This window comes from Astatotilapia calliptera, chromosome 4, assembly GCF_900246225.1.
Source record: "Astatotilapia calliptera chromosome 4, fAstCal1.2, whole genome shotgun sequence".
Taxonomy (NCBI): domain Eukaryota; kingdom Metazoa; phylum Chordata; class Actinopteri; order Cichliformes; family Cichlidae; genus Astatotilapia; species Astatotilapia calliptera.
In genome coordinates this window covers 18421139-18445545 of record NC_039305.1, presented here as the reverse complement: position 1 = coordinate 18445545, position 24407 = coordinate 18421139, and the positions used below count along the sequence as shown (strand labels likewise).

General features: G+C 40.1%; 2 protein-coding genes across 4 annotated transcripts; one reads left to right on the top strand and one right to left on the bottom strand.

Moving 5' to 3' along the window:
- The first annotated feature begins 649 nt into the window (after window positions 1-649).
- Window positions 650-13052, top strand: sgsm3 (small G protein signaling modulator 3). The gene is made up of 21 exons (XM_026165260.1): window positions 650-881; window positions 4639-4707; window positions 4888-4973; window positions 5723-5786; window positions 6421-6632; window positions 6755-6862; window positions 7091-7234; window positions 7358-7553; window positions 7683-7828; window positions 8027-8260; window positions 8398-8580; window positions 8762-8917; window positions 9016-9070; window positions 9644-9693; window positions 9892-10044; window positions 10136-10206; window positions 10433-10481; window positions 10618-10703; window positions 10809-10931; window positions 11145-11205; window positions 11915-13052. The coding sequence occupies exons 2-21, from the start codon at window positions 4701-4703 to the stop codon at window positions 11996-11998; spliced, it is 2268 nt and encodes a 755-aa protein (XP_026021045.1). The 5' UTR covers window positions 650-881; window positions 4639-4700; the 3' UTR covers window positions 11999-13052.
- Window positions 13053-14978: 1926 nt separating this feature from the next.
- gtpbp1 (GTP binding protein 1) lies at window positions 14979-22546 on the bottom strand. Of its 3 annotated transcripts, none has more exons than XM_026165261.1 (14): window positions 21985-22546; window positions 20360-20471; window positions 20042-20222; window positions 18234-18417; window positions 17819-17983; window positions 17559-17682; window positions 17286-17400; window positions 17058-17202; window positions 16783-16965; window positions 16462-16597; window positions 16080-16258; window positions 15726-15887; window positions 15398-15448; window positions 14979-15250 (listed from the first exon to the last, which is right to left on the bottom strand). In XM_026165261.1, exons 1-14 carry the CDS (start codon window positions 22177-22179, stop codon window positions 15134-15136), a joined length of 2049 nt encoding a protein of 682 aa, XP_026021046.1. In that variant the 5' UTR covers window positions 22180-22546; the 3' UTR covers window positions 14979-15133. The 3 variants fall into 3 exon arrangements, with proteins under 3 accessions (XP_026021046.1, XP_026021048.1, XP_026021047.1); XM_026165263.1 differs by lacking the exon at window positions 21985-22546 and adding an exon at window positions 21685-21976; XM_026165262.1 differs by lacking the exon at window positions 15398-15448.
- Window positions 22547-24407: the final 1861 nt, after the last annotated feature.

Genomic DNA, 24407 nt, shown 5'->3' with positions numbered 1-24407 from the left:
TACTAAACTAACAATAACTAAATCTGAAAGACGTTATTAATGTTAAAACGAATTCATTCGAGAGGGTAGGAGAAGGCTTTTGTAAAACACAGCCATCTTGTGGAGTAGTCATGTAAGAGCAACGTGATGTGGCTTCAATCAGCAGCTAATTAGATTAAAAATTAAGCTGCTGTCTAATGCTTAACAATATTAGAAAGAAGGAAAGAGAAGGGACAGTGGAATACGCTGTATTGTGCGTGAATACACTTTAATACCAATAAGAGTAAATAAATTAAATAAACATTAATTACTGTGAAATAACAGTGATATATGCAGTGACAGTTGAGGTTTCTCATTTGCAGTTTCTGTCTTTACCTATTTTTAAAGAGGTTTATTTGAAAAAAAAAACCAAAAAAAAACAACTCAAGCAATTGGAGTTAGCACAAACTCCCATAACAGCTACTGGTTGACCCGTCATGACTAGCACTGTTCTGAAACGTGTCTGGTTGTTTTCGTAGCTGGTCTGAATGAGGTAAGGGAGTATCAAAAAAAAGAAAAAAAGAAAGAATGAATGAATGAATGGAACAAAAAAGAGATACGTCGTGTGCCTGCGTCACCTACTCCCCACCTGCGGAAGGATATTTTTGACTGAGAATTGTAGTTCCGGGATCTGGCGCTACTTCCCACGATGGAAAAGGAACTGGGAAAGCCTTACAGGGCGTAAGAATACGTCGGAGTTACACGTCGCCACTAGCAGGTGCACAGTATTGGGAAGTCTTACGTCCGAGGCGAGAGATGGCAATGGCATAGCATATGGCGTTTTCTCTTTAAAACTATAGGGGGAAAACGAAAAGGCACGTCCTCCAGAAACCTTAGCGTGCGTTCGCTAGAATAATGTCACGGTAAGTTAATCGGACAGGCCTTCCGTGGTACACCGTTTTGCACCTAACTACTAGCTAAAAGCTAAACGTAGCATGTTTGGCTAACAGCTGACAAGTCAATATGAATGTATGAGCGTTAAATTTCATGGCTTATTGTTTGATAACATTTGTGGTGTTGACCAAATGTGTTGTCCCTGATGGGGGTGTTTTTTAAGGAAAGAAAATGTTGTGTTATTGTCTCGTAGCTGCAACTGACGTCAGCTGGGGGTTTGACGTAACAATAATTGAATCATTTCTGAGCATTGTGCTTCATACATATCTTTAAGTTAATAAAAAAAAACTGAATATTCAGTGAGATTTGTGTGTGTGTGTGTGAGTCGGTAGCATCACGTATGGTCTACCATTAACGTTTCAGCATTTCTGGGTCAGCTGAACGGTTTAACGATGACACATACAAAGCTGACAGATGCTGCAGTCTGTACCAACACAACAGATGATTTACACTCAAACGTGCCTCGTAGTGCTATCAGACGCAGGAGAGTCACTTGTTGCCTTATGCATAACCTTATGGCTTACTGACAACAGAGCTTAGGTGTTGCAGATAGATGTTGACAAGAGTGATGCAGTGCTTTTTTGTCATACAGCGCCTATTCCCTGCAGGTTCTTGCCTTACACTCCATTGAAACGAGGAAGTAAGGGTATTTAGACGGGAGTTTCCAGCACTTTCACTCAAAGAAGTGGCCTTCCACGAGCATCCCTTTGCGTGTATGTGTGCGTAAGTCTAACTGAGACTATAATTAGATGCGATGCATGCCAGTGTGTAAGAGGGGAGACACACACAGATGGACTGCCAATGAGACTGAAGGTGTGCGCCTGTCATTCTTCAGCCAAAGCTAGATTTGTTGGGCACAAGGCAGAGATGCTCTGGCATACACCGACACCCTTTTTTTTTCTTCTTCTTCCTTTGGTGAGGAGGCGACATGAGTCACCAATGTTGTGGTTAGTGAAAGGGACAGCTGGGGGAGGTGTAAGGGGAAGTGGAGTGGGTAGAGCTGATTGGGCAGGCTGATGGGGCAGCACAAACTCTAATTAGAGTAGAAGTAAGAGCTTCCTTATAGTGTTTAAAAGGAAGGGCTTTGCTGTGCACGATGCATACTCTTGGCCTGTTTGCACAGCAGGATGTTGCTTGTTGGTGTTCTTACAACAGGGTGTTGACCAGTGTGTGTGCAAACACTTGTGAGTACAGCCACACCTCCGCAGTGAAAAGGATGTTATTTTGTTTGGAGAGGAAAAAAGCATGAAAGACCCTTTGTTATAGGTCCAGGAAGGTCCTCAGATGAAGTGATTTGATTTGTCTGTGCTGTTTACATCCTTGGGAGAACAAAACTGTAACAAGTTAATGATTTCCATTTATCACATGCATGTGAGAGCATTAACTTCCAAGTCACCTTAGTTCTGTTCATTTCCTGAAAGTTGTGACTTGTTTCTGCCCAAGTTTTGCCTTTCTCGACAAAATCTAAAATACTCGATGTGTTTTATTAATCACATGCAGAGTCACAATCGTATTTTATGTATCCGTGTTTGCAAACTTGGTGTTCTTCTTTGTAGTATAGAGCGCATTCTGCGATGACTCTGAGAATAAGGATTGATATTATGAGAATAAGGATTCATAGTGGGTTACTCAGAACTTGCTCGTTATGTTTGTTTCGGGTTTGCGGACGAATTTTGCTGTCAGATTACTGATATGTGCAACAGTTTGCAGGATGGATTTTGTAATGTTTGGTTTTCTTTGGCAGGTGTTTAAACTGTTAATGTTCTTGTAAAGGAGAAGCTCTAAAATCCCAGGCCTCCCTCAGTTAGACAGAGCTTCCCTGAAAACACTTGGCCGTCCTCCAGACCTCAAATTGATTTCTCATCTCTTAAGTCCTAAATCTCCCTTCATGCCGCAAGCCTGCTGCTAGAATGAATCATTTTGGCAGCGTGTTTGCATGCAGGCGAGCCTCTTTTCACAGGTTATGGTTGTAGTTGCTTAGATTCCAAGTAGTGGTTTGTCTTACTGATATACTGTATTATTTCTTCTCTGGGGCAACAACTCGTTTGTTGTATTTGCCCACAAAACATCTATCAAACACAAACCATATATAGTGTTTTACTATTTGTATGCGAAAGACAGAACTGAGACTTGAAATCTTCTTAGATGCTAATGGCAAGAATCCATCATTTTAGAGGGATATTTGAAGTTGTCCAATAACCATATATCGGCCATTACACATACATCTTCCTGATATGCCTATGTGACTTGTACTTTGTTAGAAATGCTGCAGTGATTACTTAGAAAAATTGAGCCAGAATCATCGCACAATTACTCCAAGAATAGTTTTCTAGCTTTCTGTTTTGTAAAGGGTAAAATACAAACTGCATCTTTTCATTAAAGTCAGATTTCATCACAAATCCTCCAGAAAAATGTTGGGTTGTTCCCAAGCACAGTGCTGTTTAAATGTACACACAAAGGCTGTAAATAAATCAGTGTTCTCTAGACCATTCTGACTTTAGAAAAATGTCCTTTTATTTTGTTGTTGATTGTTTTGTTTTATAGTGAGCAGAATCATGGTCTGAATGCCTTAAGGGCGAAACATATACAGACTCTCTGTAGACTTCTCTTGTTAATCTTTTTGTTTTATTTATTTATTTTATTTTATTACATTGTTATTAGAGTGGATATTATACCGGAGCAGACAGTGGGTGAAGGACAGGTTCACCCACTGCAGTTACGTAGTTTGCAAAGTGTGTGAACCTGAGTTAAAGTTGTGAATATTAACCTGTGGAAACACCATTGTTAATGATAATATCTAAAACACAGAAAGGCTGTACTGAGGTTAACAACTTTGTACCAACAGTTAGATGAGATCATGGTATTTGTCGCAGTGCTGTAGAGGGATGGCCCACTTTGCTCCCCTTCATTGCCAATATTTGCCATGTAATTTATTTATATGCTTAAACAGTCACTTTTTTAGCTTTAATGCAAAGGCTAAAATCTTGCAGACAAAAGCTCATAAATACATGGTATGTTAAGTCTTTGTTGTGTGTTTGTAGGCGCAAGTCATTTTATGGTTTTCTCACAGAATGTTAATTTTACCCCAAGATGTGCGCTCTACATTTAGAGCATCACAACACACATTTGTACATACACAAAGAGTTTAGTAGAATAGTTAGCCTCTGGTAATTACAGCAGTCATATTGCCTTGAAGAGAGAAACAAGAATTCTCTTTATCTCGTGGTTTTTTGTTTTTTTTTTTTTTTTTTTGTTTGTTTTTTTCTCCTCTCTGTGTTTGTGCCGAAGCTCTGCATGTCCTGGAGTTCGTTCTAGAAGAAGGGGCACTGCCTTGCTTGTTACATTGTTGTTGGTCTGTTGGACAATTTCTTTGTACTTGATTGGTTTGAAGAATGGCGTATTTGTTTAGCAGTTAGGTAGGTTTACATTATAGTAACTTGGATAGTATCAAAATGGACTGAGGTCCTGAGTAACTGATTATGGTATCCGAAGGATTTCAAACATTACAGTTGCTACTGAAACAGTGAAGACAAACACATTTATAATGTCTGCTAATTTGATGTGGTTAGTGGTTGTAAAGGTCATTTATGTGTCTGGAGATTTTCCCACAAACATACGGAGTGCTGTCAGCTGGAGGACTGACTAGCTTCAGCATCGTTCTGAAATATGCAAATGTTGACGATCTAAACTGCCAACTGATTCTCAGCACCTGTTTCTTTCCTATAGAGTGGCTATCTGCTGACTTGTTTACTCCCAGGTGTCCCACCATATTGAACTCAATCATCAAAATGTCAGGTATATTTGCAAAATGTAATTTCTTTGCAGAACTTTGGAGTGTGTGTGTGTGTGTGTGTGTGTGTGTGTGTGTGTGTGTGTGTGTGTGTGTGTGTGTGTGTGTGTGTGTGTGTGTGTGTGTGTGTGTGTGTGGATTTAGCAATAGAAAGATGGATATAATAAGACCTTTTTTTCTTTTAGGTACCTACACACCAGCTCCTGGTGGGCCATTCTCGGCTCTTACCCCAAGCATGTGGCCCCAGGACATTTTGGCCAAGTACCATCAAGTAAGAATATGGTTTCCCACATTGTTGATAAAACAAGTTTCTTGAGAAATCGAACATTTCAGATTTTAGAAATTGAGGAAAAAAATATTAAAGGCTGTCACACATCTACATCCATCTTTATTTAGTTTTCTTCAACAAAAAAATGGACTAATCAAATGCTTGCTGCCTACTTCAGTTAAAGATGTGAGTTGTGGAGGTTAATAAAGAATATATTAAAAAAATTAAGTGCATTCAAGGTTATGGTCCCACAGTGAAAGAGGGGTGGAATTCCCTTTAGTGTTTGCCCAAATCAAAGTGAAATAAAAGTTTTTGATTGTGTATAATCCATGAATTGGTTTGGTATGAATATCAGTAGACTTATCGTTTTTGTTTTCTGTGTTCTATCAGTTTCATTATCAGGTATTTACGACTAACCTTAAATATTTAGTTTTTAAATCACCAATTAAATAACCCACAGGTTTGTATATAATGTATCTGAGGTTACTTTTAAATTGAGAGGAAAAACGTAGTTAAAATGTGTTTTTGTGCTGCCGGTTTATATCTAAAACATCTACTGTAGCCTGTTTGGGCGACGGTAACGTTGTTCAGCAAAAGTTACCATGGTGATCTCATCAGTTTAAAACACTGCTCCTTTAATGGCACTGAAACCATTAATCTCACTTCTTTATAGCCACGTTTGTTTGATATAGTCATGTTTCTACTATGAGATGTTCACCGATTAAATGCATGTCACTGTTTTGTTTCTGCAGAAAGACTCTTCACAGCAGCCTGAACTCCAGTATGATGAATTTGGCTTTAGGGTGGACACAGAGGGTATTTCATTTATCCATGTCTTCTCTTTTGCTCTCTCTCATTCACACACAGACAATTCTTTTCTGTCTTAAAACTTTTTTATCATCATTTGGTGAATCGCAGTAGGGAAAAATTTTGTTTTTTAGATATGAGCATAGTAGCTCTATTATGTAGGTGAAGTGCATGTGATCTCAGGGTTTTTCCAGCCTTGACCTATTATGACAATGAAGAAGGCTATTTATTGAATCGTCTTTGAGTGTGTATTTTGAGTTTTAAACCCCAGAAAAAGGTTTTGTTAATCTATCAGCCAAATTTTAGTGATTTTAAAAAACAATCCAAATACACACAATTATGGTTCCAATGTCATGAATGATGAAAGCAGAATTCTCTGCTTCTCTGAAGTGTGCTGGTTGACAACTCATGCAAAAGTAGACTACTCTCTCCAGTCCTCCTGGAGACTCAGCTGAGTTTGTTTTAAGTGAAGCAGCTTTCATATCTCTGCAGTGAATGCCCACAGTATTGTAGCTGGTACCATTTTCCATTATTTTGTTCTCCTTAATCCAAGAGTTTGTAAGTTATAACAATTTTAATATAGAGCCTGCACAGATAACAAACTAAAGCTGAAGTTAAGGCTGAATATATTACTTTCTCTTAGATGGTGGGGAGCCTAAGTCTTGGCTGGGCACTGAGGGCTCGCCCCAGCGTGAAGACCCCCAGCAGCGACTGCGTTGGCAAGCCCACCTGGAGTTCACCCATAACCACACAGTAGGTGACCTGACCTGGGATCTTATTGATCCTGTCCTTCCACGCTCTGAGCGTTTGCATTCCTTGGTGCTAGGAGGAATACCTCATAGTATGAGACCACAGGTAAGCTTTACCATCAGTGTTGTTTCTTGTAGCATTGACTAGAAGTCTAAAATACTGTTAAAGCAAGCTAGTTATATAGTGATGTTACTGAAACATCGTTTTTTTTCCCCCTCCTCTCCTAGCTTTGGATGCGTCTGTCTGGAGCCCTTCAAAAGAAGAGGACCTCTGAGATCTCTTACAGAGAAATCATCAAGAACAGCTCTAATGATGACACCACAGTTGCTAAACAGGTAAAATGCCTAACTGTATAAATGTGTGAAGACTTATTATTGTAATTATTATTATTAAGTTCAAAAAGTACTGCCTAAACACAGTCAACAAATCTGTCTGACACATTTGGAGATTAGACTTCAAGCATTAGGGTGTTTTGCACTATTTTTCTTCATTTGCTCTGCAGAATCCTTAAAGATCTTTCAAATAATAATGGGATGATCCCATCTTAATCTTTTGTCCCTCAGATAGAGAAGGACTTGTTACGGACTATGCCAACCAATGCGTGTTTCAATAGTCTGACCAGTGTTGGAGTGCCAAGGCTGAGACGTGTACTGAGAAGCCTAGCATGGCTCTACCCTGACATTGGGTACTGTCAGGGCACTGGCATGGTAAGAACACATACATAGAGAGTCTGTCTGATCAGTTACATTACTCAGAGCAGCTGATTCAGCATAGAAGATATTCTCCTCTTTACGCTCTCATTGTTTCTCATATCTGTCTCATCCATCCAGGTTGTTTCCTGCCTGTTGCTCTTTCTCGAGGAGGAGGATGCACTATGGATGATGTGCGCCCTGATCGAAGATCTTCTTCCTCCATCTTACTTTTCCTCCACTCTGCTGGGCGTTCAAACGGATCAGAGAGTTCTCCGCCAACTTATTGTTCAGTACCTGCCGGCCCTTGACCGCCTTTTGCAGGAGCATGACATAGGTAGGATCAAGCATCAAGAAAGATGATGAGAGTTTAGTCCTTGGGTTGTGGAAAAAGGGTTGTGAGTTGCACCCTATACTGTACATTGTATACAGTAGGTAACATCATCTTCTTTTTTTGAACATCCAGAGTTGTCACTGATCACATTGCACTGGTTCCTGACATCATTTGCCAGTGTGGTGGATATCCGTCTGCTCCTAAGAATCTGGGATCTGCTCTTCTATGAAGGGTCACTTGTGCTTTTCCAGGTGACACTGGGCATGCTCAAGATTAAGGTTAGCCACAGTACTTCTGCTGAATCTCAATAGCCTCTTGCAGTTTGTATTTTTCTTGAATGCTTTACATTTATTGTTTTCTTTAGTCGGTGTGTGCAGTTACCAATTAGATTTTTTTCTTTGGGGGAGAGCAATTAGGATGGAAGATTAAGCCATCATCCTAATCCTAATCTTATTTAATTTACTTCTTTACTCCAGGAGGAGGAACTTGTGTCATCAGAGAACTCTGCATCCATTTTTAATACTCTTTCGGATTTGCCGAGCCAGCTGAGAGACGCACCTGCAGTTCTAGGGGAGGCTATGAGGCTAGCAGGGACACTCTCCCAAGAAACTCTGGAAGCTCACAGACACAAGCACCTAGCCTACATCCTAAATGAACAGGCACAGCTCAGCAATGGCAACAACACAACACTCAACACCAATCTCAACAAGGTCAGTCATTATAGTATTGGCATAATTTATTAGTCATGTGGTTTAGACAGGGAGAGTAGGAGTTGTATATTTACTTCTAAAAATTTTGTTAAACAAAAAGAGGGGAAAAAATTGAGATTTTATTGATAAATGTTTAGGTGGTGAGGAGGCAGTCGCTGCGCAGGAAATCCACCCTGACCTCCCTGCTTTTTGGGGAGGATGAGGCAGAAGCTCTGAAGTCAAAGAACATAAAGCAGACTGAGTTGGTGGCCTCCTTGCGAGAGGCCATAACCCGCATTGCAGAGCACTTCCATTGTCTGGATCCACGCCACTCCAGCACTGTGAGTGTTTATGTCCTGTTCTGAACTACCAATCAACCAAAATAAACAGAGCATCAGCCATGCTGTACTTTCATTTGCTGTCTGTAGCATTATAATACTTCCAAATTGTGGAATTAATTTTAAGATTATTATTTTCTCACATTTTGACTTCATATCGATCCGTTCCATTTTTTCTGTCTAGGATCTGACTCCAGACTACTCCATGGAGAGTCATCAGCGGGATCATGAAAACTTTCTTGTGGTATCTCGCAACCGACGGAGACGAGCAAAGGCTTTGCTAGACTTTGAGCGTCATGATGATGATGAACTGGGCTTTAGAAAGAATGACATCATCACTGTGAGTCATAATTTACAGAAATGCTGGCAAAAAAGAAGCACAGCTTTAACGCCGTCTGGTCTCTGTGTCTCATCCTGCTGTATTCTTCTGTCGCTCAGATTATTTCGCAAAAGGACGAACATTGCTGGGTTGGTGAACTCAACAGCCTTAGAGGTATGTGGGATTTAAAAAAAAAAAAAAAAAAAAAAAAAAATTATATAGATATATATAGATATATATATATATATATAGATATATATATATATATATATATATAGATAGATAGATAGATAGATATATAGATATATATATATATATATATATAGATAGATAGATAGATAGATATATAGATATATATATATATATAGATATATAGATAGATAGATAGATATATAATTTTTTTTTTCTATTTTTTTTTTCTATTTTTTTAATATAAAGAGCTCTTTTTTTTAATATAAAGAGCCAAAAAAGTTTTATTGATCTAGCACATTTAAAATTTTAAAAAGCTGATCCAAAGGCAGATGTATTTACATTCCACATTTAAAAATGAAAAACAAAGTAAAGAATTATACAAGTGATAATAATAAAAATGTGCAAAATAAGTAAAATTGTGTAAAAGATATAGGATAAAATTATAAAAGGAATCAAGTTAAAGTAAATGCATAAGTAAAATGTAACAATAGAAACAACTGATATAAAAGATCAGTAAGTAATTATCTGCTGTATGATAAATTTTGTCTTTAACAGGCTGGTTTCCAGCAAAGTTTGTTGAGATCCTTGATGAAAGGAGCAAGGAGGTATGCACATTCTTACGTTATTCTCTTAATTAAAGCTAAGCACTTTGAAATTGTCCAGTTAGCTGATGTTTCTTCCAGTGTTCGATGTCATCAACTATGCACCAGGTTTTGTCTTTGCTTCTTTATTATTGTAATGTCCTGACTGTCGAATCATACAGTGTCTTCAACAGTGATTGACGATCTCGTACATGTCTTCAGTACTCACTAGCAGGTGACGACTCTGTGACAGAGGCAGTGACAGACCTGGCCAGAGGGACTCTATGTCCAGCTCTGAAGGCTATCTTTCAGCATGGTCTGAAGAAACCATCTATACTTGGAGGGCCATGTCACCCGTGGTTATTCATAGAGGAGGTAGGAAAACGTTTTGTCATCATAGTACCATGTATCACACATGCGTCTGTCAAACTGACAATTTAAATTAAATCCTCTTCTTTTTACTCAGGCGGCCAGCAGGGAGGTAGAGAGGGACTTCAATTCTGTTTACTCAAGGCTAGTCCTGTGTAAAACCTACAGGTGAGGTGTACATAAAGTGTTATTCTTTGCTATATTAACCCAAATTGTAATGTTCTCCACGGGCCATCAGGGATGCACTTGACTTTAATTAGCATTGCATGATGCTTTGTTAAGAACATAAATGGGCCATTTACCGTTAACTGTATGCTCAGTGCACTGTGTGCTTTTTGCACTACTGCTAGTAGAGATTTGGAAGTAACAAGTGGTTGTCTTTGGGATTTACCAGGTTAGATGAAGATGGAAAAGTACTAACGCCAGAGGAGCTGCTTTACAGAGTGAGTGAACACTCTATTTATTAATAACCAAGTGTTTTGTCAGTAATATGAGGCTTAGCTTCTAGTCTGTAAAGTTGCCGTGTAGCACTGAGGACTGATAAAGTGCATGACTGTTTCCCTTTGATTACCTTCTCAGGCAGTGCAGTCAGTCAACATGAGCCATGATGCAGCACATGCCCAAATGGATGTCAAGTTTAGGTCTCTTGTGTGTGTTGGCCTGAAGTAAGTTTCATCACACATGCATGTGGAATTGAAATCATCGAAGTCACTCTGTAGAATCATATTTTCATACCGAGTCTGTCTGAATCTTAACATGTTTCTCTTCAGTGAGCAGGTGCTGCACTTATGGTTGGAGGTGTTGTGCTCCAGCATGGCGGCTGTAGAAAAATGGTATCACCCATGGTCATTCCTTCGTAGCCCCGGATGGGTTCAAATCAAGTGTGAGCTCAGGTCAGTCTGCTCAAATCATGGATGGTTACCGAGTGTTAAATTCTTGAAGTTGGCTGTATCTTATCCACGAGCCATCTTTTGCATTTTCCACACAGAATTCAGTCGTGTAAAAACAGGAATATACATGTGAAAGAAGCTTGAAGGGTAAAAGTTAAACAAAGTGAAGCTGTGTATCAATCAGGATAATGATTAACAAACTTGTTTTCTCTTCAGGGTCCTGTCAAAGTTTGCCTTCAGTCTCTCCCAAGATTGTGAGCTTCCCGACAAAAAAGAGGTGAGTCAAGGAGCATGTGACAGCTTCTCAATATAGAGCGGTTGTGAGCCAGTCTTACTATCAAGGACGACTTGTTAGAACTAAGTGACGAAAAACATTATGACTTATACTGTTGCAGAAGTCTGCTATTCTGAAAGCAGAAGTTATGGAAGTGCTGGTTCAGCATCACCTCTTTAGTTGGGATCTCTAGGTAATGTCGCTCATCAAACTATCGGTAGATTCGCGTAGGTATTAGTGTTCTTTGTCTTCTTTTACCCTTCATTTTCAGAGTGAGGTGGCACATTTGTAGAATAAATCTTTGAAAGAAGAAAATTTTTCCATGTCACTGTAGAAGTAGACTAGAAATGGCAGTTGCTAGTGCTATTAGTGACACGCTGCCATCTCCTTCCTGCAAGTCAGACTGTCTCCTCTGGGGGGAAAAAAGCTGCATCTCTATAAGATCTACTGATTTCACTTCTATATTATTATGCTGACTGTAGATACTATAGTCATCATGTGCGGTCAGTATCATGATTTTTTTTTTCCCCTTCAGACTCCAGATGGTAACTCGTTGTGTTGTTTTGTTTTGTTTTTTAATTAAGGCAATATTCTTTTAGGCAGATAATAAAACATATTTTCATTAAAATTGCTGATTAGTGTTTCTGTCAGGTGATGCATTACTAACTTTTGACTTCAAGTAAAAGCTTTCCACATTTCATTTATGTCCCAGGAAAAGGAGCAGAAGCCACTGAAAGAGGGAGTGCAGGATATGTTGGTGAAACATCACCTGTTCAGCTGGGACATTGATGGATAAATGTGCAGCAAAAATGGCTGAAACCTACAACTTGGTCTCAAAGTCATAGCTTAGCCCTTTTTTTTTTTTTTTTTTTTGTTTGTTCTTTAAATGTTTAAAAAAAAAGTGCAGAGACAAGAAATCTAGACACTACTGTCAGCCTGCTAAAAGAAGTGACTACTTCACCAACCGGTTCACCCTCTCATCCTGTGTCAGTTTTGGACAATGGTAACACCCAAATGACTGAAACTCAACTGGCTCGTGTTGGCTGAAGCATGTGCACATCATTGTACATAATTTAAACGGATCAATACCCAGTACTGGAGGTTTCACTGCAAGGTTTAAAATACATATATATCTAATATATCTATATAAACATCTTGCACACTCCTGCCACAGAAAGAGTTTGGACAGGACAGACTACAACATATGACCGAACAGCATTTTTTTTCAGTACCTGAAGCTCATGGTGCATGAGTGGGTGAGAAATACAATCTATTCTTTTGTTCTGCTCATAATGTTGCCATGACGAACACAAGTTTTTGTAACCTTATCCTAAATTTCATCCTCATCATCCTTTAAAGATTTAAGGCCAAACTAGAACATTACTAAACACAAAGCTGTAAAGTTACAAACTATTTTCAAGTGGAATGTATTTTACCTCAGTATCACAAATTCCACAAAATACTTCATTAAATGTTGCACATGCCAAGTAAAGCCTTGTGAAGTTGTGATATAAAACTATGGGTATGTGTGCTACCTAAGCAGTGGTAGTAAAACGTCTGTCTTGTATAATATAATGTACATGAAGCAGATAATTTGTGTTACACCTATATATGTATAAAAGATAACTACACATACAAGTCTATACTTTGTAATGTTTTTTGTATATGCTTGTGACTATATGTATCATTAAGGCAATTCAAACATAGGACTTTTTATCTGTATTTTACCAGACTGATCTCTAGCTTTGACATAAACATCCAGAAATAAACTGTATCAAGTTCAGTGAGCTGTGTTACATGTAATGAAACATGTTCATTACTGTTTTTAAGACAAAGGTTTTGACTTTGTTCTTTTGATTTTTATCCCTTAGACTTAAAGAAAATACTTAGAGCTGTTTCTTAGGTCTACATGACTTTTTACTTAATTGTCAAACTAACAGTTCTTTCTTTTCACTAATATCATTTACAGTAAATAATATTTCACCAATCCATAAGTCCTGCTGTACAAAATTTAACTAAAGATTTACTGAAGAAAAACATCTATTCTCCTGGCAAATCATTTTTGCAAAACATTGAGTTACCCCACATTTCTTCTTCTTACTTTGCTTCCAATGAAACAGACTTAAACTTTTCTGAAATGGTCTTGAGCAATAGTTTTGCAGACATAAAATAGCCAACAAAGTGAATCCATCAGCCAAAGGTTTGCAAGGTGTGCAATCTGTCCTTAAGAAGATTGACAAAAGGGGCACAAAAGAAGTGTCAGGTCTCAAAAATGACAACAGAAGAACAGTATCTGAAAGTAATTTTTCTGAACTAAGAGGGGAAAAAATTCCAGCAAAGACCTGACAGGGCTAGAGTTGCATTTGGCTCTGCAGTTGATTCATCTACTGTTCACTGAAGCTTCGTCAGAAATGGTCTCAAGAATCGCTGGCTGTCAAGAAGCCATTTTTGAGGAAGGGAAACTGGCAGAAAAAGCCTGGGGTTACACAACAACTGGACAGAAAGGCAGTGGCAACAGGTCTGATGGAGTGATACCTGCACATTTGAAACGTTTGGTGCATAGGTCTGGAGAGAGGCACAACAGTGAGTGTCTGCAGGCATCTGTAGAAACTGGTGGCAACTGTAAGGATTTGACCTGCACTTCAGCCAGTGGTGTAGGGGATCATGTCAATATTGATGGATTTATAAAGCATTAGTACCATCTGGAAAGCATCTGTCAACAACCTCAACATAACAATGATTTTGAATACAGTGCCCCCAAAAAAGCACATCTGGATAGAAAAACACAATAGAATGCTGTCAGTCATGGATTTTTCTTCCCAGAGCCCAGGCCTCAACATAGCTGAAGCAGTGTGGGCTTGTCTTGATGGAAAATGAGGGGTTACATCCATGCAAATAATATTACTGCAAATAATGTCAGAAATATTGAAAATATGGAAACACAATAGCCAGCACTGTTGAAAAGTTCAGTAAACTGTGTTTATTAATGGTTCTTTTCTTGTAGCAAGGGATTTAAAATGTCACAATATGTCTACAGCAACAAGCCATAACACATGGGATATGAGAATTACAAGTAGCACTGCAAGTACGGCAAGTATTACAATCAGTAGCAGCTGCTGAAGTGAGAAACTGTGCTGTATTGGTACTAACACTATTATAAGGTTTGTATATAGACCGACGATGGAAGAATGACGCATACTACTGAATCTAGGTGTGCAAGTGAACTTATCTCAAAAGATAAAGACCATCCAAGAGTAAATGTTCTGCATGTCAAATAAATAATTATAAAACAAAACAGCTTATATTTTCTGTATACCTAGAATCTTAAATCAACTCTGCTACATTTGTGATTTGCATACATTTTGTACATCATTCCAATCTGTAAAACTAAGAGGCAATTAATGCTGTATAAATAGTACAACTGTTTATCATTGCAAATACACAGGGAATTCATGGGTGTCACTAATAGCTGCTCGTAAATATAGGTATTGGACCCTTGTCTTGGGTTTATCCTTCCTCCCTGCCCCTGAAACTGAGCCAGAGGACTGTTTTCAGACACGCATAAAATATGGATAAAATTAAATATATTCATCATCCTGAGTGAGGCTAACCTCAAAAACCACACTGCTTTCAATCACCCAAGCCATTCGAAATGGTAAAGGCAGCTGATATTAAATGCTTAGGAGGTGTATGCTTTTAGTGTGAGACATACCCCTCTGTGTTCCCTTTCAAAAATAATTAAATAAAAAGTATGGGACCTGGTGTAAAAAAAAAAAAAAAAAAAAAAAAAACAGAAACCCAATAAAACTAAAAAAGGCGAGGAGTAATAAGACTGAGGAGAGTGTCTTGCTCCAAACATCTGCTTCCTTCATGGTGTGTGGAATGAAGACACTTGGTGGAGTGACAGGAAGAAATGGGACCCGTGGGCTTTTCAGCAGCTCCCTATCCCCGATGAGGAAGGCGCTGCTGTGGGGTTGGTGCTGCTGTTCTGGCCTTTTCCTTTGTGCCTCTGGCCACCCCTTCTCCTTCCACCACCTCCAGACTTTGGCTGTAACATAGATAGAACGAAACCGCTCAATAAGGCAGTCGCTGCACTGCATCACAATGCCAAAAACAACAACAAATGCAAAGACCAGAGTCCAGTCTCCACAATTCAGCCTCACTGTTGCTTTTGTTTTCTGTCAACACAGTTTACCTTGTTCTCTTTGTTGCCCTCCTTTAACTGAGGGTCATCATCTCCCTCTCCCTTTGAGAGCCAGCCACGAAAGCAAAGGAGATGGAGAGAGTGTACAGGAGTGATGTGGGTGAGTTAAAATTTAGGGTGAAATATTACAAAGCAGTGTATAGATTCACAGACAAGATGTTACATGAGAAAAAAAGAGGAGGAGGAAACAGAAGTTAGAACAGCAACTTCGAGGTAAGTAATCAGAATCTGAAGAAACGCAGGAACTGCACTACTGCGCACACACAGAATTTGTACATACAGCATACAGCTTTAGTACTTTTAATGACTTGTGACTCACCGGTTGTGTCGAGTTGGAGGCTGCCGGTTGAGCTGCTGCTCCCACGTCGTCACCGGACACCACGGTGCCGTCCTCTTTTCGCGGCGGCGCCTTTTTGGTAGACTGCATTTTGATTTGTGGCGGTTTTGAGTTTGATGGCATGTTATTGGTGGATTGCAGCAGCTGAAAATGATATGAGACAACACGTTAGTCCCAAAGAACTATCTGTGAGCACATAAACCTACAATGATTTCTACATTTTGGACATAATCTTAATATTATTTCCAACTACAGCTTTAGAACCTGGCTCATGATCCTCAGATCGCTGTAGCATTAACTCAACATAAACCTTCAGCTTCCAGAAGGCTTTGCTACCTTAGTGATGGTTCCTACAGCTTTGGTGCGCCCCTCCCTGAACACAAGCCTCTGGTCACAATGCAGGTACTCGGGGGTCTTGATGAAACGGAAGTGGACTGAAGCCTTGTCGCCTGTTCGTAAGCAGTCTCTGTTCATGGACAGGATGGTGGCAGTCTGCCTTATGCTGCCACAGTGGACTGAGTGTTGGGGAATATATACGTAAAGGAGAATGAATTGATGCTTACTGTGGTTGTAAAATGACCATTTCAGTCCCATAACATTTATACATACAAATGTTCAATGTCATTTAGAAACTTTGCTATAAATCTTTGCTGAAATGTCCTGCCTTTGCCTTAAGGTGACTCTAGAAACACACACAGAGCGTGTCACTGCTACTCACCCATGGCCTGGTATCTCGGGGATATTGTGGTGGGATGATGCAGCACCAGGATCTCAGCCTCAAACTCCCAAGTTGCCTGTGGGTTTAGCCTCGGGGACACCATTACCATGCCTTTCCTTATGGACGAACGCTTGATCTTTGGAAGGAAGCATATGACAAAACATGTCATCATTTTCACTGCCCTTCTATTATCAAGATGAATAACACTTTTCAAGACCAGCAATAAGGCCTAATGAGTAAAAAAAAACTGCTAACATTTAACTGACCTATGCAATGCCAAGCATCTGCACTAGACAGTGGATGATTTTATTATTTCTCTACCTTTTTAAGAGCAAACGAGGCAGTCTGGCCACCTCTGACCTCCTTCACAGGCATTCTCTTACGGTGTATTGATTTGACAGCAATAGAGATGAAGCTCCCTAGAGGATCGGGTCCCAGCAGCATGGTGTCATTCAGGCGTATGAGCCCACGTAAAGTAGTTCCCGATACTACAGTTCCCACACCCTAAGACATAAACAACACATGACCTGTTTTTTTGCATTAAATTTACATGATAAAATACATTAGGGAGAGCAGTTTATCAGTGTTCATAGTACCGGTACAGAGTAGGTATCATCTATTTGAAACTCAGCAGGCTGATCGTCCCGGTAGGATGTCCTGGAGGAAAGCAGGTTGAGAAACATCTTAAGCAGGTCCATGTTCTCACCGGTCACATTGGAGATCTGAAAGATGGGGCACATCCTGGGGGTGCACAACAAACACACGTAGCTTACAGTGAGACATTGTCTTTCTGCTGCTGAATCTCGCAACAACAGACCCAGTACCTCTCCGAACTGAAGTTTGAAGCGGTGACTATGACGTCGTCCTTGTTCTGTACCAGGACAGGAATTTTTCTACAGCCTGGGGACTTCAGTAACCTCTGCAGCAGCTTTAGGGTCTCTGATAGAAGGAAATGAAGAACACACAAGTTATTTAGTTGTTACTGTAATTTTTTTAGCACGTGAAAATGCAGATAAACAGCATATAAGCTAATAGAAGATGTATTTTTTGCATAATAAGGAAATATTGCAAAGCAAATAAAACCCCAGAAGGCTTACCTTGCAAGATGTTGGCTGGGCACATGTCTATCTTGGTTACCACTACAAACACAGGCACGTTCAGAGCTAAAGCCAGGCCCAGGTGCTCTTTGGTCATTCCTACGATACCTGCGTTACTGCCCACCTGGAAAGGAAGGGAAAAGTGAATTTTATTCCTACACTTGTATGAAAAAGAAAAAAAAAGAAAACGATTTTTGGGACATCATGGATATTGTACATAGACACGCACACCATCTTCCCTCCCCCTCCCCCTTTCTGACCATAAGCATGCAGAAGTCTGGAAGGTGTCCTGTCATCCCAAACACTGTGGTCTTGAGGTATTTCTCATGGCCGGCCAGGTCTATGAAGGTAATGACCTTAGAGGACTTCTCACAGATTTTGGTCCAGTCCAGACTTCCTCCATGACTGTCTGGTTTATTCACCACCTGGGAGGCAAGTACAATAACAGAAATCCTATGTAAACATACAGTCTTTCATCTTCCATTAACATTTTCTGTAGATCCTCCATATTACTATTAACGTTCACCTCACCAAACTCATTTCTTCTCACACTTATTTTAACAGTCAACATATTTCAGCACCTCATGACTCAATATATGAACCATCATTAAAAACACGAGTCATTTTCAGAGTTACACTTCTTTTAGAAGTAAAGCACTGAGCATACACACTCACCTGTCCCTCTTGGTCAAACCCCAGGATATCATTGCCCACACTGCTGGTCCTGCCACTCTCCATCTCATGCTTGTGTCTGAATAGTTTCTGGCGGGCAAAGCCCCTGCCGTTGTCCAGCTCACCATGTGTTAATACTCCCAGCAGAGTACTTTTACCAGCATCCACATTGCCCACCACTGCAACCCTGAGAGACACAAGGATACCATATAGGTTGAAAAAAGAGCCCTGGATGCTTCAGGGAACAGAATAGAACTGAACAGAATAACTTTCATTGTCCAAACTGGTGGAAAACTGTCAGTTATCAATTCATACTAAAAACTGATAATTATCAGCACACATTCATACACACACATGCATAAACCATTGGTAAAGTTATAAAAATATATTGCAGCTTATTATTCATCATACTAATTGAATTTGGTACAAATCATCCTCTATATAGCTTTTTACAAGCCAGAGGCATTCTATAACATTGACCTGAGTGCAATTCAGATTCAGTCCAGTTTGTTCCTACTTACCACAGTCAGGCTACCACACCAGACTGAGTATTGAACATGAGGACGATTTCAATCAAGCTGACATTTACTCTTTCCAAAACGTATTCGCTAACTTCAAAGCCTCTTAGCTTCCTCATAAGAAACAGTCTCTGACTAACTTTCTTATTGATGTAATCAGCATTAGCTGCAAAATGTAATTCCTTATCACAATGTTTTCCCAGATACTTAAACCTATTAATGACTTCCACAGACTGAACAGAAAATGAAAGACCTGTTTTAGGGCCTGTGTAATTCAAGACAGGCTCTTTTGTGTTGTCAATGTTAATCAACAAATAGAGAGATTTATAGCATTCCTCCAACCTACGCAATGATGCAAAATCATCAGGGTTGGTATTCCTATGACCGGGACCAACAAGAGTTATATAATCAGCATATTACACCAGCTTCATATTCCCATCCTGTAGCTGTACATCATCTATATAAAGAGAAAATAACAATTGGGATAAAACACACCTTTACAGGTTCCCCGTATTACAAATTATTTCATTAGACAACATGAGTAATACAGACCTTCTGCGAACAATAAATTTCAAAATATCTAATCCACTGTTACCCTCTTATTATTTGTTCTTGCAATAAAATGTGTCCTTGTATTAAAGGCTGAAGTCAGATTGACAAATATAATCCTTCCCTGATCAGCTGTTTGCTGTAAGCGATGTGTAACTGTATTAAGTAGTATCAGTGCAGCGTCTTTTGTGCTCCTTTGTGACTTGCATGCTAACTGCATACAGGCCAACTGATCCATAATAGCTGAGGTGAGGTGTTTTTTAAGCACTCCCTCCATATAATTAGACAGCACACGGGTCAAAGCCACTGGACAAAAGTCAGTAAGGGATTTGGAACCCGGCCCTGGGATTGGTTTAATTACAGAAATCTTCCATCATCATCATCACACTATCATGATCGTAGCTTATGTATGTCTGTATGTTTGTTCCCAAAATCCTCCTAGATGAAACCTGGGCTGTAAACCACCTAGAGTACCAATATTCATAACATCTACAAGGTGATTTATGACTATTATTATTATTATAAATATTTAGCTTAAAATAAACATTTCTTTAAATTTCCTTTAAAATTCTCAGCTGTAATTGTACCAAGTGTGCATCTGACTTTTTCCACACCCGAGGGGCCTCTGGGTTTTTTCAGTAGTTTATCTGATAAAAAATTGAAACAGTCTGGTCAGGACACATGTCACCTGTACTGAACACACTGTGCACTGTTGAAAGTAAGTGTGACTTCATTACTGCTCACCTGACCTCCAGGAAGTCCAGCTCACCCACACGCCTCCGTATCAGATAGTCACGTACCAAACCGGCAGCCTCATTGCGCTCCCGTAGAGGGATCAGGTCAGCATCTAGCTGCTCACACATGGAGTGAACTGTGGCTACTGAGGCCTCCATATCTTTCTCATCCAAACCCCAGTCACCACCATCTGCACAGGAGGAGAACAAGAACAGATGTGTTACAAACTGTTACAGAGTGAATAGGTGAAAAGGCGGAAGAGAGAGACTCGTAATTTACACTATAGTATCCTTGGAATTTGGACAAGGGCTTTTATATATCTCTCACCTGAGCCCATTCCAACCACATAAATAGTCTCTCCACATCCCTCTTCCATCCTGTCTCGTAGCTGCCGAAGTAACGAATCATACTGCTCTCCATTTGGGCTAACAAGTGCCAGCTATTGGGTTCCAGAGAGGGGAAGAGAGAAAACATAAAGAGTAACACTGGCCATGAAATTGTTAAATCAAATATTCTTCTTCTAATAACAGTTAATAACAGTCCCGGGAGAGACTGCATCAGGTAAGGTTGTTTAAAAAAAAAAAAGAACAGGCATTGAACCAAACATTATTACTTATTTGGGACATTTTAGTTTCACTGGAGGACACTCTCATACCCTGTAAGCAAAAAGAAATCTGAAGGGAATGGCAGGGTCGAACGCATCACCCAACTTGCAAACACAGCTGCTTCTTTTCTCATGACATACCTCAAGGTTACATGAACACGGTGTTGTTATCCCTGCTGATATGGACCTAAAAACACCTTGAAGTGCAATGCTTTTTGTATAAGAAGAACCTGCTTGTTTTATGTTTATTTGTTGTGAATGTTGGCCTGAGTGTGTAAGACCTTGGGAAGAGTAGCTAAGGATGAGCGTGATGCTCATGGGGACCCTGATTAAACAAACATTTTTTTATTATTATTTGCTAGTTTTTGTTTCTATCTTTAAAAGAAACCAGAACAAACACACACAAAATGAAATAAGTGAACTATTGAGGAAATGTAGTTTAGGTCCAGTAGTAGCAGAAACATACTTTACTTAGTGGCAGTACATTGCTTTCCCTTTAAGGGCGGGTTACAAGTGTAATAGTACTATCATACTTTATACTAAGAGATATGCATTTGGAGCTACAAGGGCTGTGTTAAAGGCCTGCTAGATGAATAGTACCCAGTGGACTGGGTTATTGAGAAGTTGCTACACAGAATAGCATATCAGTTGCTAACATGCTGAAACTATCAGGAGCCAAAAGTCAACAAGGGACTGCCTACCTGATGCAACTCTGTGCAATGTGTTTATGGGACCAAAAAACACCATTGTAACGTGCAATTTAATACCTGTGGGCAAAGACATGATTGCTTTCACTCTTACATTCAAACATTCCGGATTACGTCAGGCCAAAAACTCTTTTTTCATGCTACAAGTTTCGGTATTTAAGAGCAACTTTCAGTTGATCAGAATGGTTCAGCAGCACATATAGCTACAGCCAACAATATATATCATAGGTAGACATTATAGGCAAAACATGTCGGGTATTTTAGCTGGTACCCTGGAAAGCCGACCATATTATTTCATTGTTCTTTATTATCCCGTATGTTTTTGTTTTGGGTTCACAAACCGTTAATAACAGATGAACCATATTCACTTGTTTTGAGAAGTGCTTCTATGTCCAGCTAACGTTAGCGCCGGGCTCCGCTGCTATTTTAGCTGGAACTGCTAACACTTGCTAGCTGTTTAGTGTCAACAAAAGCAGCTCGGTGTCCAGAAAAATCACTCGTGTGTTATATTTGGTGCTTAAAAATACTCCGTAGCTATAAAACGTTAATTACATAGCTGTAGAGGAGAGGCGCATTATTTTTCTCATTCATTCATTCACTGACAGCAGCAGCTAGCATTAGCTTGGCGAGCTTAGCTTTACCTTGCTAGTAAAGTCAATCCCCCGATCCTCGGGCTCGCCATTGAGCACGTCTCCATCCTCGAAACACTCATCCCCGGCGTCGTCGCTGCATCCTCCACGGTCTGGAGCAAATATACTCGCCGGGACTAAAGCATCGGCCAGCGGTACGGAGCCTGGGCTAATGCCTGGCTCATGCGCCGCCGCTATTGATGCCATTTTTATGCCAACTTTGCAGTAATAAATTGCAGGTTTTCTAAACTGTTGTGATGACGGCTGGCAGGCAAACACACACACATATACACACTAACCGGTGCACCTCGAGCTGTCAATTCCAGTATTAGTTAGATATTTGCTACGCTACAGTTAATGACGTTAGCAAGGGTCTCACCGCGCTTTAACTAACATTAAAATAACGCTTACTTATGTACCGTCTGTCCGCGTTTGAAAATGAAACCTACCAGCACCTGAATATTAAAAAGGAGGGCGTGGATAACCGTGTGTTTTGACATCATATTCACCAGTAGAGTTGAAGTCACTGGGAAAATGTTAACAGTGGACCAATACCAGTGAGGGGGTCGTTCATATGATTACAAGCTGGATCAGCCCCTCACACTCAGAGGGCAACAGGGCTCTAATAGCACGTATTCCTGAATTACATGTGCAATAATAACAGTGTGCAATACACATACACTTCTTCTTCTTTTTTATACTAAGTTAATATACTGTGTTGTGTTGTTTGTTGCGTTGTGATGTGTCATATCGTGTCGTGTTGTGTTATATGTAGTGCCGACGTAGGACAGTTTTCCAATTTCATTGTACTACTGTACTATGTACAGTGGGGCAAAAAAGTATTTAGTCAGCCACCGATTGTGCAAGTTCCCCCACTTAAAATGATGACAGAGGTCAGTAATTTGCACCAGAGGTACACTTCAACTGTGAGAGACAGAATGTGAAAAAAAATCCATGAATCCACATGGTAGGATTTGTAAAGAATTTATTCGTAAATCAGGGTGGAAAATAAGTATTTGGTCAATAACAAAAATACAACTCAATACTTTGTAACATAACCTTTGTTGGCAATAACAGAGGTCAAACGTTTACTATAGGTCTTTACCAGGTTTGCACACACAGTAGCTGGTATTTTGGCCCATTCCTCCATGCAGATCTTCTCGAGAGCAGTGATGTTTTGGGGCTGTCGCCGAGCAACACGGACTTTCAACTCCCGCCACAGATTTTCTATGGGGTTGAGGTCTGGAGACTGGCTAGGCCACTCCAGGACTTTCAAATGCTTCTTACGGAGCCACTCCTTTGTTGCCCGGGCGGTGTGTTTTGGATCATTGTCATGTTGGAAGACCCAGCCTCGTTTCATCTTCAAAGTTCTCACTGATGGAAGTAGGTTTTGGCTCAAAATCTCACGATACATGGCCCCATTCATTCTGTCCTTAACACGGATCAGTCGTCCTGTCCCCTTGGCAGAAAAACAGCCCCATAGCATGATGTTTCCACCCCCATGCTTCACAGTAGGTATGGTGTTCTTGGGATGCAACTCAGTATTCTTCTTCCTCCAAACACGACGAGTTGAGTTTATACCAAAAAGTTCTACTTTGGTTTCATCTGACCACATGACATTCTCCCAATCCTCTGCTGTATCATCCATGTGCTCTCTGGCAAACTTCAGACGGGCCTGGACATGCACTGGCTTCAGCAGCGGAACACGTCTGGCACTGCGGGATTTGATTCCCTGCCGTTGTAGTGTGTTACTGATGGTGACCTTTGTTACTTTGGTCCCAGCTCTCTGCAGGTCATTCACCAGATCCCCCCGTGTGGTTCTGGGATCTTTGCTCACCGTTCTCATGATCATTTTGACCCCACGGGATGAGATCTTGCGTGGAGCCCCAGATCGAGGGAGATTATCAGTGGTCTTGTATGTCTTCCATTTTCTGATGATTGCTCCCACAGTTGATTTTTTCACACCAAGCTGCTTGCCTATTGTAGATTCACTCTTCCCAGTCTGGTGCAGGTCTACAATACTTTTCCTGGTGTCCTTCGAAAGCTCTTTGGTCTTGGCCATGGCGGAGTTTGGAGTCTGACTGTTTGAGGCTGTGGACAGGTGTCTTTTATACAGATGATGAGTTCAAACAGGTGCCATTCATACAGGTAACGAGTGGGGGACAGAAAAGCTTCTTACAGAAGACGTTACAGGTCTGTGAGAGCCAGAGATTTTCCTTGTTTGAGGTGACCAAATACTTATTTTCCACCCTGATTTACGAATAAATTCTTTACAAATCCTACCATGTGGATTCATGGATTTTTTTTTTCACATTCTGTCTCTCACAGTTGAAGTGTACCTCTGGTGCAAATTACTGACCTCTGTCATCATTTTAGGTGGGGGAACTTGCACAATCGGTGGCTGACTAAATACTTTTTTGCCCCACTGTATGACT

What these genes read in the sequence shown, in the direction of transcription:
- sgsm3 (XM_026165260.1), top strand. An exon ending in TTTTGGCCAAGTACCATCAA is followed by an intron (nt 4,974 to 5,722) that starts GTAAGAATATGG and finishes TTGTTTCTGCAG; the next exon opens with AAAGACTCTTCACAGCAGCC. An exon ending in TTTGCAGGAGCATGACATAG is followed by an intron (nt 7,554 to 7,682) that starts GTAGGATCAAGC and finishes TTGAACATCCAG; the next exon opens with AGTTGTCACTGATCACATTG.
- gtpbp1 (XM_026165261.1), bottom strand. Translation starts at nt 22,179, where the DNA reads ATGGCATCAATAGCGGCGGCGCATGAGCCAGGCATTAGCCCAGGCTCC. An exon ending in CTGGACTTCCTGGAGGTCAG is followed by an intron (nt 18,418 to 20,041) that starts GTGAGCAGTAAT and finishes TGTGTCTCTCAG; the next exon opens with GGTTGCAGTGGTGGGCAATG. An exon ending in CTGTAGGAACCATCACTAAG is followed by an intron (nt 15,888 to 16,079) that starts GTAGCAAAGCCT and finishes TATCATTTTCAG; the next exon opens with CTGCTGCAATCCACCAATAA.